Below are 13,091 nucleotides of genomic sequence, written 5' to 3' on the forward strand. Positions count from 1 at the left end.
AAATAGGAGGAGGAGTTCGGCCACACACCTAAAAGGGGTGTAAGCGCCAATTAATTATATGTTGCACATATATACCCAGAATCCAAAATTTGTTTTTGCTTTATATTGGCCATTTGTGAAAAAAAAACGTATTTGCAATAGTTCTTTGTAAGAGGTAGAGTCTATGAATATTTTTGTGACGAGGGAAGGATTGGATTCATTTTACAGAAAAAAAAAACGATCGCGCTGGTAGAGCGGCAGCAGAGTTTCGTTTGGAGTTGTGGGAGGGAAAGCTGCCGACATGATAGTAGAAATGGTAACAATAACGGAGTTTTACGGATTTCCTCCAACTGTTTATTACTAGCAGCCATTTGCGTAATTAAATTAGTTATTCCTTCTCCTTCTAAATCAGCTGTCGTTAATAATAGTTAGACAAACCAAAAACACTGAAATATTCCACCAAAGCAATTCCTATGTAGAAAAACCTTTCACAACAGTATTGACAGCTGATTGTCAATTTTGCAGATAATCTGCCATATGTGAACGAGTAGATTAAATTTGTGGTTTTATTGCTAATTGCTGCATATGTGAACGTACTTTAAGAAAGCAATAAGGCAGAGAATGCATTGGGTTAAGAAGTGGACTAAAAATACAATGGTGTAGAATGGATTCTTCCTAAATGTTTGCCCCTCGTCTATTAAGATTAGCTTGCCTTTTATCTATTAAAAATTGGTCCAGAAAAAACTGACAGCTTTTGCTGAATGCGCTCAAAAGACATTATTCGCATTTGGCACCGCTAGAATCAATTCATTATAATGATGAGCTCTCGGCGTATACTACAGGGTGACCGACGGGAATCTCACGTTTTTGGGATGGCTAGTACTCTGCCGGTGAGAGGAGTAGGGAGGCGAATTACAAGCCAGTAATCTCGCCATTCGATGCCGTTTCAGTAGCTATGGAGCGGTGGACGGTTGAACATTGCATGTTTCCGTATTACGCATTTGTGCAGAATGGCGGGTCTGTTATTACCGTGCAGCGACTTTTTCGCGTGCGTTTCAATCGTGGGCGTCGTGGAACCGTTCCAAGCCGCAACACGATTCTCAGTTGGGTTCATAATCTACGAACAACAGGATCTATTACGAAAAAGAAGCCACCAGGTCCGACTAAGACAGCAAGAACACCAGACAACATCGAGCGTGTGAGAGCCGCGCTGACTCGTAGCCCTGGGCGCTCTGCACGTAAACACGCGCGTGGGGGTATCTCAAATCACGTGTATACTCTCACAGAGCCCTCACATTGGCAGAACTGAAAGAGGCAATCAGGAAAGAAGTGGCTACAATTGATGTTGAACTGATGACTCGTGTGATGGTCAATTTTTGGAGAAGGCTGGAAAACTGCATTCAGGAGGATGGGCACCACTTACCCGACGTAATTTTTCACAAATAATATTAATCTTCAAATGGCATGTCATGACAAAGAATTTTGTGTATTAAAATAAAATATTTCATTTAAAATAACTGTGTACTGTTCATTTCAAAAACGTCAGATTCCCATCGGTCACCCTGTATAAGCTTATTTTTAGAGCTAGAGGTGGCTTACTAAAGCTTAACGCTCAACTTGTACTGTTTGCATTAAATGTCGTTGAAGATACGTTCCATTTTATCGGTGTGTGTCCTATTTCTTCAAATAATCGAATGAGAAAGTTTTGGATCTACCGCAGGTGTTGAATATCTTAAGAGAGAGTTCGCTTAGTTTTAAATTTGAAGTGCTTTGCAGACATACAGCATCAAATGCTAAATGCCTATGATTTTATTTATCCTACTCTATTTTTCATATGAATTTCCAATATTGTTAATTATATTAAAAGTATCGAATAAAAAAATATAGTAATACTACTACTATTAAAAGGTTTAGCTATTGGGATAGATTTGAAAGTTGAATGCAGTTTAAAAGAAATGGCAGCAAGACCCTCATGAACCAAACTATTACCATTTTTCAGATTAGCGATTGCGAGTTTGATATCCTCTACCGTGTCGCCGTAAAACTCTCAAGGATTTCCAATGACAACAGTTCAATTGTATGGTTATTATTTGAGTCATACTTATCGTACACTTTTTGATACAAATTTGCGAATAGATTGCAAGATTCAATGGGATTGTGCGATGCAATATTTCCATAGACAAAACTAGTTGGATAACCGTTTGCTTTACGCTTGGAGTTGATTCTAAATTTATCAAATGCTACTGAAATAAAGAAATTCTTCTCTTAATCGAAGAAAGTTGAGATGGTCAATATCTAGCGTATTATGATGAAATGTTTTATTTGATATAGGAGCTATGCATTCCTCAACTCGGCAGAAATAAATACTAAATCCAAGATTTTATTTCCATTACGGACGACAGAGTTAATTTGGTTAAAGCCATGTGACAATGGCCTAATAGAAAAGCAAGTTAAGATCAGACTTTAAATTTGATGGCAATAAAACATTATTATTATTCACCCAAGTAATATTAATATACCATGATTAAAATCACCAATATAAAGTACTTCTTCGGTGTTATTTGCGCTTTAACTTACATCTATCAAATTACGCAAATATTTTTCATATATGTAGTTAACAGAGGAACTTTGTTATGAAATACACTTGGAGGTTTGCCATTGCCTGCCGAGGGGCGACCGCTATTAGAAAAAACTTGTTCTTCATCTTGGTATTGCACAGATATTCGAACCTACGTGCTCCGAATTCCGAATGGCAGTCACCAACCAACCCATCGGCTATGGCGGTCGCCAATTTCATCAAGAATAGTTAATGGTATAAGCAAATTGGTGAGATGCTTTCAGTTTCCTTCTCAAATTGCCATTGAGTATGAGGCGCCTTAAGCAGTTGTTGTACTGGCTAAACTTGACAAAACTAAGTCACGCTTTTCTGTCGAAGTACGCGGACCCATGGTTACATAAAATTTAATATTGCTTTATGTCAAACTCATTCTGTAAGTGCAAATTCTCGCATACCAAAGATACGATTTCGGATGGTGAAAATGCGCCGGGAATAGCAGTTCTTTTAACTGCATCATTGAAGCTGCGGCGCGAGTTTTCTGTATGTTTTTCTTTTTTATATTGCAATGAAATGAGTGAACACGTTTTTGTATTTTATGTTGGGAAATGAAATAAAATAAAATATAAAAAAATCGTATCTGTATCAAATAAGGTGGGACTGGCTGTATGTACATGCAGATATGCAACAGCAATAATATTAAGATTCTCCCAAATCCGCAAGAAATTCGTTTTTTCGTCAACAAATTTGTTGCATGTAATTCTCTGATACAAATTTTTAGGTTTTTACTATGAATTGTTACATTATTATTTGGTATTTGAATTGTTATATTAAAGACGAAATATTTGTATGTATTAAAGCTTTGAAATAAAAGGTGATTTGGTCCCTGTTGTTATGAACACTACTGTGTGTGAATACAACTCACAGAAGCTTCAACGATTTCATCAATATTAAATATTTGGTACTTTGGGCTACATCCGAAGGCTGAATGTATGTACAGTAACATCCAAATAAGTCGCACTCCTCTTTCAGAGTAATTTTCTAACTTTGGGGCAATATACTCATATGTATGTACATATGTTTTTGTGCACTTTTTATTAATTGAGAGCTTTCGTAAATGGATGTACGAGTACTGTAGAGCATTTAGAAGGCATGTTTACATACATACATATATGAATGCATCATATCACAGTTCACCAAATGCTCAATCTGCACGGATATGGAAAAATATGTCGATCACGTCTTGTTCCAATGCCCACGCTATACTCCCGAAACCCTCAAAATTTTAAGCGGAGAAAATATTGTGGATTTTATGCGGAAATTATTGACTATTTTCGAATGGACAACATTTCGGCATCTTCCCAATTAAAGGGTGATATATCCATAACAGGTAAAAATCCCACACAACTTAGGGCACCCGATTTCAATACTCTAGATAAGCCCGAATGAGAGCTGTGGTGATAGCCACGGTATACAGTAAGATTAATATTGTTGAGAATTCGTTACGTTTTTATTCAAATAAAATCTCTCACAATAATTGCTCTAAGTTCGATAACTGGATTACTAAACCAGAGTCTTAAACATTGTTTACTCGCTTACGCGTTTAACTTACGACTGAATACCCTAAGCATTTCTAGCATTTTATTTGTTGTGACGGTCGATGGTTTTACTGTAAATTTATGTACATTTATATATATATGTACATATATGAAACGCGAAAGGAAAAGGCAGAACTGTATTAGAATTAATTTTTAGCTACTGTTATTTCAGAGTACGATAAATATTCTTAAAAATATTAACTAACAGTTCAACAAGACGAACGAGTGAAAGCAGCTCGCAATACTTTTTATAGACTTTTATCAAATTATTTTATCTCAAATCATGGATAATAAACAATTGGTAAGTTTACAGAAGAAAATAGGCTCGCTTTAGTAAAGGCAGTGCCTTTCAGTGTGCCTTACTTGTGATCAAAATTAAGAAAAGCGTGATTAATATAGGGTAAAGCTATTTGTAAAGGGTATGGCTATAGATGACCAAGTGATTTATAAAAAATTATACAATTATATAAAAATTTAAATGCAATATTCATTTTGTATCAATATTAACTCAGACCTTATCTCTTCTATTTCCTATTTTAGCCCACTTCATCAGACAATCGTCATTCCCAGCAGCAACTGGCCGTAAATGCCGCAGAAGCGACAAAACCGCGCAATCTAAATTGCACAACAACCATGAACAATCAACCATCAGCTCCACACGCAACAACTGAAGAGGAATCGCCGCCTTTTGAGGAAGAACCACATGAGAAAGTGCTGGATGAAGATATTATAAACGATATTATATTTGCGGTCACAACCAGGAGTGGAGTGTCTGAAGAGGAAGTTCGTAATACTATCGCCGCAGTTTGCGCCGAACAGAGAAAATTGTGGGAAGAAGAAAATAAGGGAAATAAGGACTAGAAGATAGTGAAATGGGTACCAAAAACGAAAAAAAACTATCAAAAGTTAAAATTATATATTTTAAAATACAAGTAACTGCAATTAAAGTATAATAAAGATTAATGTACGAGGAACATTATTTATATTTCTTCTACTTAATTATATAATTTGAAGTACCATTTTTGGCTACATTTTGGTACAAGAAAGACGGACATGAAATTGTGAAATTTTCAGCATAAATATCTTTCAACGGCCACAGTGTTGGTGCAAAAAAACAAAAAAAAGAATGGATAGGTGTTTTTAGAAAATGAGATACAGGAGTATTGAAATCTGGTAGACACACTCATGGACATCTAACATACACTCATTTAACTCATTCGAGGCAGCACATATTTTTGTCGATCATCCCCAGAAGTTAACACGACACACGCCACAAATAGGAGGAGGAGTTCGGCCACACACCTAAAAGGGGTGTAAGCGCCAATTAATTATATGTTGCACATATATACCCAGAATCCAAAATTTGTTTTTGCTTTATATTGGCCATTTGTGAAAAAAAAACGTATTTGCAATAGTTCTTTGTAAGAGGTAGAGTCTATGAATATTTTTATGACGAGGGAAGGATTGGATTCATTTTACAGAAAAAAAAACGATCGCGCTGGTAGAGCGGCAGCAGAGTTTCGTTTGGAGTTGTGGGAGGGAAAGCTGCCGACATGATAGTAGAAATGGTAACAATAACGGAGTTTTACGGACTTCCTCCAACTGTTTATTACTAGCAGCCATTTGCGCAATTAAATTAGCTATTCCTTCTCCTTCTAAATCAGCTGTCGTTAATAATAGTTAGACAAACCAAAAACACTGAAATATTCCACCAAAGCAATTCCTATGTAGAAAAACCTTTCACAACAGTATTGACAGCTGATTGTCAATTTTGCAGATAATCTGCCATATGTGAACGAGTAGATTAAATTTGTGGTTTTATTGCTAATTGCTGCATATGTGAACGTACTTTAAGAAAGCAATAAGGCAGAGAATGCATTGGGTTAAGAAGTGGACTAAAAATACAATGGTGTAGAATGGAGTCTTCCTAAATGTTTGCCCCTCGTCTATTAAGATTAGCTTGCCTTTTATCTATTAAAAATTGGTCCAGAAAAAACTGACAGCTTTTGCTGAATGCGCTCAAAAGACATTATTCGCATTTGGCACCGCTAGAATCAATTCATTATAATGATGAGCTCTCGGCGTATACTACAGGGTGACCGACGGGAATCTCACGTTTTTGGGATGGCTAGTACTCTGCCGGTGAGAGGAGTAGGGAGGCGAATTACAAGCCAGTAATCTCGCCATTCGATGCCGTTTCAGTAGCTATGGAGCGGTGGACGGTTGAACATTGCATGTTTCCGTATTACGCATTTGTGCAGAATGGCGGGTCTGTTATTACCGTGCAGCGACTTTTTCGCGTGCGTTTCAATCGTGGGCGTCGTGGAACCGTTCCAAGCCGCAACACGATTCTCAGTTGGGTTCATAATCTACGAACAACAGGATCTATTATGAAAAAGAAGCCACCAGGTCCGACTAAGACAGCAAGAACACCAGACAACATCGAGCGTGTGAGAGCCGCGCTGACTCGTAGCCCTGGGCGCTCTGCACGTAAACACGCGCGTGGGGGTATCTCAAATCACGTGTATACTCTCACAGAGCCCTCACATTGGCAGAACTGAAAGAGGCAATCAGGAAAGAAGTGGCTACAATTGATGTTGAACTGATGACTCGTGTGATGGTCAATTTTTGGAGAAGGCTGGAAAACTGCATTCAGGAGGATGGGCACCACTTACCCGACGTAATTTTTCACAAATAATATTAATCTTCAAATGGCATGTCATGACAAAGAATTTTGTGTATTAAAATAAAATATTTCATTTAAAATAACTGTGTACTGTTCATTTCAAAAACGTCAGATTCCCATCGGTCACCCTGTATAAGCTTATTTTTAGAGCTAGAGGTGGCTTACTAAAGCTTAACGCTCAACTTGTACTGTTTGCATTAAATGTCGTTGAAGATACGTTCCATTTTATCGGTGTGTGTCCTATTTCTTCAAATAATCGAATGAGAAAGTTTTGGACCTACCGCAGGTGTTGAATATCTTAAGAGAGAGTTCGCTTAGTTTTAAATTTGAAGTGCTTTGCAGACATACAGCATCAAATGCTAAATGCCTATGATTTTATTTATCCTACTCTATTTTTCATATGAATTTCCAATATTGTTAATTATATTAAAAGTATCGAATAAAAAAATATAGTAATACTACTACTAATAAAAGGTTTAGCTATTGGGATAGATTTGAAAGTTGAATGCAGTTTAAAAGAAATGGCAGCAAGACCCTCATGAACCAAACTATTACCATTTTTCAGATTAGCGATTGCGAGTTTGATATCCTCTACCGTGTCGCCGTAAAACTCTCAAGGATTTCCAATGACAACAGTTCAATTGTATGGTTATTATTTGAGTCATACTTATCGTACACTTTTTGATACAAATTTGCGAATAGATTGCAAGATTCAATGGGATTGTGCGATGCAATATTTCCATAGACAAAACTAGTTGGATAACCGTTTGCTTTACGCTTGGAGTTGATTCTAAATTTATCAAATGCTACTGAAATAAAGAAATTCTTCTCTTAATCGAAGAAAGTTGAGATGGTCAATATCTAGCGTATTATGATGAAATGTTTTATTTGATATAGGAGCTATGCATTCCTCAACTCGGCAGAAATAAATACTAAATCCAAGATTTTATTTCCATTACGGACGACAGAGTTAATTTGGTTAAAGCCATGTGACAATGGCCTAATAGAAAAGCAAGTTAAGATCAGACTTTAAATTTGATGGCAATAAAACATTATTATTATTCACCCAAGTAATATTACCATGATTAAAATCACCAATATAAAGTACTTCTTCGGTGTTATTTGCGCTTTAACTTACATCTATCAAATTACGCAAATATTTTTCATATATGTAGTTAACAGAGGAACTTTGTTATGAAATACACTTGGAGGTTTGCCATTGCCTGCCGAGGGGCGACCGCTATTAGAAAAAACTTGTTCTTCATCTTGGTATTGCACAGATATTCGAACCTACGTGCTCCGAATTCCGAATGGCAGTCACCAACCAACCCATCGGCTATGGCGGTCGCCAATTTCATCAAGAATAGTTAATGGTATAAGCAAATTGGTGAGATGCTTTCAGTTTCCTTCTCAAATTGCCATTGAGTATGAGGCGCCTTAAGCAGTTGTTGTACTGGCTAAACTTGACAAAACTAAGTCACGCTTTTCTGTCGAAGTACGCGGACCCATGGTTACATAAATTCTCGCATACCAAAGATACGATTTCGGATGGTGAAAATGCGCCGGGAATAGCAGTTCTTTTAACTGCATCATTGAAGCTGCGGCGCGAGTTTTCTGTATGTTTTTCTTTTTTATATTGCAATGAAATGAGTGAACACGTTTTTGTATTTTATGTTGGGAAATGAAATAAAATAAAATATAAAAAAATCGTATCTGTATCAAATAAGGTGGGACTGGCTGTATGTACATGCAGATATGCAACAGCAATAATATTAAGATTCTCCCAAATCCGCAAGAAATTCGTTTTTTCGTCAACAAAATTGTTGCATGTAATTCTCTGATACAAATTTTTAGGTTTTTACTATGAATTGTTACATTATTATTTGAAGACGAAATATTTGTATGTATTAAAGCTTTGAAATAAAAGGTGATTTGGTCCCTGTTGTTATGAACACTACTGTGTGTGAATACAACTCACAGAAGCTTCAACGATTTCATCAATATTAAATATTTGGTACTTTGGGCTACATCCGAAGGCTGAATGTATGTACAGTAACATCCAAATAAGTCGCACTCCTCTTTCAGAGTAATTTTCTAACTTTGGGGCAATATACTCATATGTATGTACATATGTTTTTGTGCACTTTTTATTAATTGAGAGCTTTCGTAAATGGATGTACGAGTACTGTAGAGCATTTAGAAGGCATGTTTACATACATACATATATGAATGCATCATATCACAGTTCACCAAATGCTCAATCTGCACGGATATGGAAAAATATGTCGATCACGTCTTGTTCCAATGCCCACGCTATACTCCCGAAACCCTCAAAATTTTAAGCGGAGAAAATATTGTGGATTTTATGCGGAAATTATTGACTATTTTCGAATGGACAACATTTCGGCATCTTCCCAATTAAAGGGTGATATATCCATAACAGGTAAAAATCCCACACAACTTAGGGCACCCGATTTCAATACTCTAGATAAGCCCGAATGAGAGCTGTGGTGATAGCCACGGTATACAGTAAGATTAATATTGTTGAGAATTCGTTACGTTTTTATTCAAATAAAATCTCTCACAATAATTGCTCTAAGTTCGATAACTGGATTACTAAACCAGAGTCTTAAACATTGTTTACTCGCTTACGCGTTTAACTTACGACTGAATACCCTAAGCATTTCTAGCATTTTATTTGTTGTGACGGTCGATGGTTTTACTGTAAATTTATGTACATTTATATATATATGTACATATATGAAACGCGAAACGAAAAGGCAGAACTGTATTAGAATTAATTTTTAGCTACTGTTATTTCAGAGTACGATAAATATTCTTAAAAATATTAACTAACAGTTCAACAAGACGAACGAGTGAAAGCAGCTCGCAATACTTTTTATAGACTTTTATCAAATTATTTTATCTCAAATCATGGATAATAAACAATTGGTAAGTTTACAGAAGAAAATAGGCTCGCTTTAGTAAAGGCAGTGCCTTTCAGTGTGCCTTACTTGTGATCAAAATTAAGAAAAGCGTGATTAATATAGGGTAAAGCTATTTGTAAAGGGTATGGCTATAGATGACCAAGTGATTTATAAAAAATTATACAATTATATAAAAATTTAAATGCAATATTCATTTTGTATCAATATTAACTCAGACCTTATCTCTTCTATTTCCTATTTTAGCCCACTTCATCAGACAATCGTCATTCCCAGCAGCAACTGGCCGTAAATGCCGCAGAAGCGACAAAACCGCGCAATCTAAATTGCACAACAACCATGAACAATCAACCATCAGCTCCACACGCAACAACTGAAGAGGAATCGCCGCCTTTTGAGGAAGAACCACATGAGAAAGTGCTGGATGAAGATATTATAAACGATATTATATTTGCGGTCACAACCAGGAGTGGAGTGTCTGAAGAGGAAGTTCGTAATACTATCGCCGCAGTTTGCGCCGAACAGAGAAAATTGTGGGAAGAAGAAAATAAGGGAAATAAGGACTAGAAGATAGTGAAATGGGTACCAAAAACGAAAAAAAACTATCAAAAGTTAAAATTATATATTTTAAAATACAAGTAACTGCAATTAAAGTATAATAAAGATTAATGTACGAGGAACATTATTTATATTTCTTCTACTTAATTATATAATTTGAAGTACCATTTTTGGCTACATTTTGGTACAAGAAAGACGGACATGAAATTGTGAAATTTTCAGCATAAATATCTTTCAACGGCCACAGTGTTGGTGCAAAAAAACAAAAAAAAGAATGGATAGGTGTTTTTAGAAAATGAGATACAGGAGTATTGAAATCTGGTAGACACACTCATGGACATCTAACATACACTCATTTAACTCATTCGAGGCAGCACATATTTTTGTCGATCATCCCCAGAAGTTAACACGACACACGCCACAAATAGGAGGAGGAGTTCGGCCACACACCTAAAAGGGGTGTAAGCGCCAATTAATTATATGTTGCACATATATACCCAGAATCCAAAATTTGTTTTTGCTTTATATTGGCCATTTGTGAAAAAAAAACGTATTTGCAATAGTTCTTTGTAAGAGGTAGAGTCTATGAATATTTTTATGACGAGGGAAGGATTGGATTCATTTTACAGAAAAAAAAACGATCGCGCTGGTAGAGCGGCAGCAGAGTTTCGTTTGGAGTTGTGGGAGGGAAAGCTGCCGACATGATAGTAGAAATGGTAACAATAACGGAGTTTTACGGACTTCCTCCAACTGTTTATTACTAGCAGCCATTTGCGCAATTAAATTAGCTATTCCTTCTCCTTCTAAATCAGCTGTCGTTAATAATAGTTAGACAAACCAAAAACACTGAAATATTCCACCAAAGCAATTCCTATGTAGAAAAACCTTTCACAACAGTATTGACAGCTGATTGTCAATTTTGCAGATAATCTGCCATATGTGAACGAGTAGATTAAATTTGTGGTTTTATTGCTAATTGCTGCATATGTGAACGTACTTTAAGAAAGCAATAAGGCAGAGAATGCATTGGGTTAAGAAGTGGACTAAAAATACAATGGTGTAGAATGGAGTCTTCCTAAATGTTTGCCCCTCGTCTATTAAGATTAGCTTGCCTTTTATCTATTAAAAATTGGTCCAGAAAAAACTGACAGCTTTTGCTGAATGCGCTCAAAAGACATTATTCGCATTTGGCACCGCTAGAATCAATTCATTATAATGATGAGCTCTCGGCGTATACTACAGGGTGACCGACGGGAATCTCACGTTTTTGGGATGGCTAGTACTCTGCCGGTGAGAGGAGTAGGGAGGCGAATTACAAGCCAGTAATCTCGCCATTCGATGCCGTTTCAGTAGCTATGGAGCGGTGGACGGTTGAACATTGCATGTTTCCGTATTACGCATTTGTGCAGAATGGCGGGTCTGTTATTACCGTGCAGCGACTTTTTCGCGTGCGTTTCAATCGTGGGCGTCGTGGAACCGTTCCAAGCCGCAACACGATTCTCAGTTGGGTTCATAATCTACGAACAACAGGATCTATTATGAAAAAGAAGCCACCAGGTCCGACTAAGACAGCAAGAACACCAGACAACATCGAGCGTGTGAGAGCCGCGCTGACTCGTAGCCCTGGGCGCTCTGCACGTAAACACGCGCGTGGGGGTATCTCAAATCACGTGTATACTCTCACAGAGCCCTCACATTGGCAGAACTGAAAGAGGCAATCAGGAAAGAAGTGGCTACAATTGATGTTGAACTGATGACTCGTGTGATGGTCAATTTTTGGAGAAGGCTGGAAAACTGCATTCAGGAGGATGGGCACCACTTACCCGACGTAATTTTTCACAAATAATATTAATCTTCAAATGGCATGTCATGACAAAGAATTTTGTGTATTAAAATAAAATATTTCATTTAAAATAACTGTGTACTGTTCATTTCAAAAACGTCAGATTCCCATCGGTCACCCTGTATAAGCTTATTTTTAGAGCTAGAGGTGGCTTACTAAAGCTTAACGCTCAACTTGTACTGTTTGCATTAAATGTCGTTGAAGATACGTTCCATTTTATCGGTGTGTGTCCTATTTCTTCAAATAATCGAATGAGAAAGTTTTGGACCTACCGCAGGTGTTGAATATCTTAAGAGAGAGTTCGCTTAGTTTTAAATTTGAAGTGCTTTGCAGACATACAGCATCAAATGCTAAATGCCTATGATTTTATTTATCCTACTCTATTTTTCATATGAATTTCCAATATTGTTAATTATATTAAAAGTATCGAATAAAAAAATATAGTAATACTACTACTATTAAAAGGTTTAGCTATTGGGATAGATTTGAAAGTTGAATGCAGTTTAAAAGAAATGGCAGCAAGACCCTCATGAACCAAACTATTACCATTTTTCAGATTAGCGATTGCGAGTTTGATATCCTCTACCGTGTCGCCGTAAAACTCTCAAGGATTTCCAATGACAACAGTTCAATTGTATGGTTATTATTTGAGTCATACTTATCGTACACTTTTTGATACAAATTTGCGAATAGATTGCAAGATTCAATGGGATTGTGCGATGCAATATTTCCATAGACAAAACTAGTTGGATAACCGTTTGCTTTACGCTTGGAGTTGATTCTAAATTTATCAAATGCTACTGAAATAAAGAAATTCTTCTCTTAATCGAAGAAAGTTGAGATGGTCAATATCTAGCGTATTATGATGAAATGTTTTATTTGATATAGGAGCTATGCATTCCTCAACTCGGCAGAAATAAATACTAAA

General features: G+C 36.5%; 2 protein-coding genes across 2 annotated transcripts; both read left to right on the forward strand.

Annotated features, from left to right (window-relative positions):
* Nucleotides 1-4,313: 4,313 nt before the first annotated feature.
* LOC128863250 (protein insensitive-like) lies at nt 4,314-5,110 on the forward strand. Its single transcript, XM_054102330.1, has 2 exons — nt 4,314-4,432; nt 4,672-5,110. Exons 1-2 carry the CDS (start codon nt 4,415-4,417, stop codon nt 4,990-4,992), a joined length of 339 nt encoding a protein of 112 aa, XP_053958305.1. The 5' UTR covers nt 4,314-4,414; the 3' UTR covers nt 4,993-5,110.
* Nucleotides 5,111-9,652: 4,542 nt separating this feature from the next.
* Nucleotides 9,653-10,447, forward strand: LOC128863441 (protein insensitive-like). The gene is made up of 2 exons (XM_054102599.1): nt 9,653-9,769; nt 10,009-10,447. The coding sequence occupies exons 1-2, from the start codon at nt 9,752-9,754 to the stop codon at nt 10,327-10,329; spliced, it is 339 nt and encodes a 112-aa protein (XP_053958574.1). The 5' UTR covers nt 9,653-9,751; the 3' UTR covers nt 10,330-10,447.
* The last annotated feature ends 2,644 nt before the right edge of the window (nt 10,448-13,091 follow it).

Source organism: Anastrepha ludens, chromosome 5 (assembly GCF_028408465.1).
Source record: "Anastrepha ludens isolate Willacy chromosome 5, idAnaLude1.1, whole genome shotgun sequence".
NCBI lineage: Eukaryota > Metazoa > Arthropoda > Insecta > Diptera > Tephritidae > Anastrepha > Anastrepha ludens.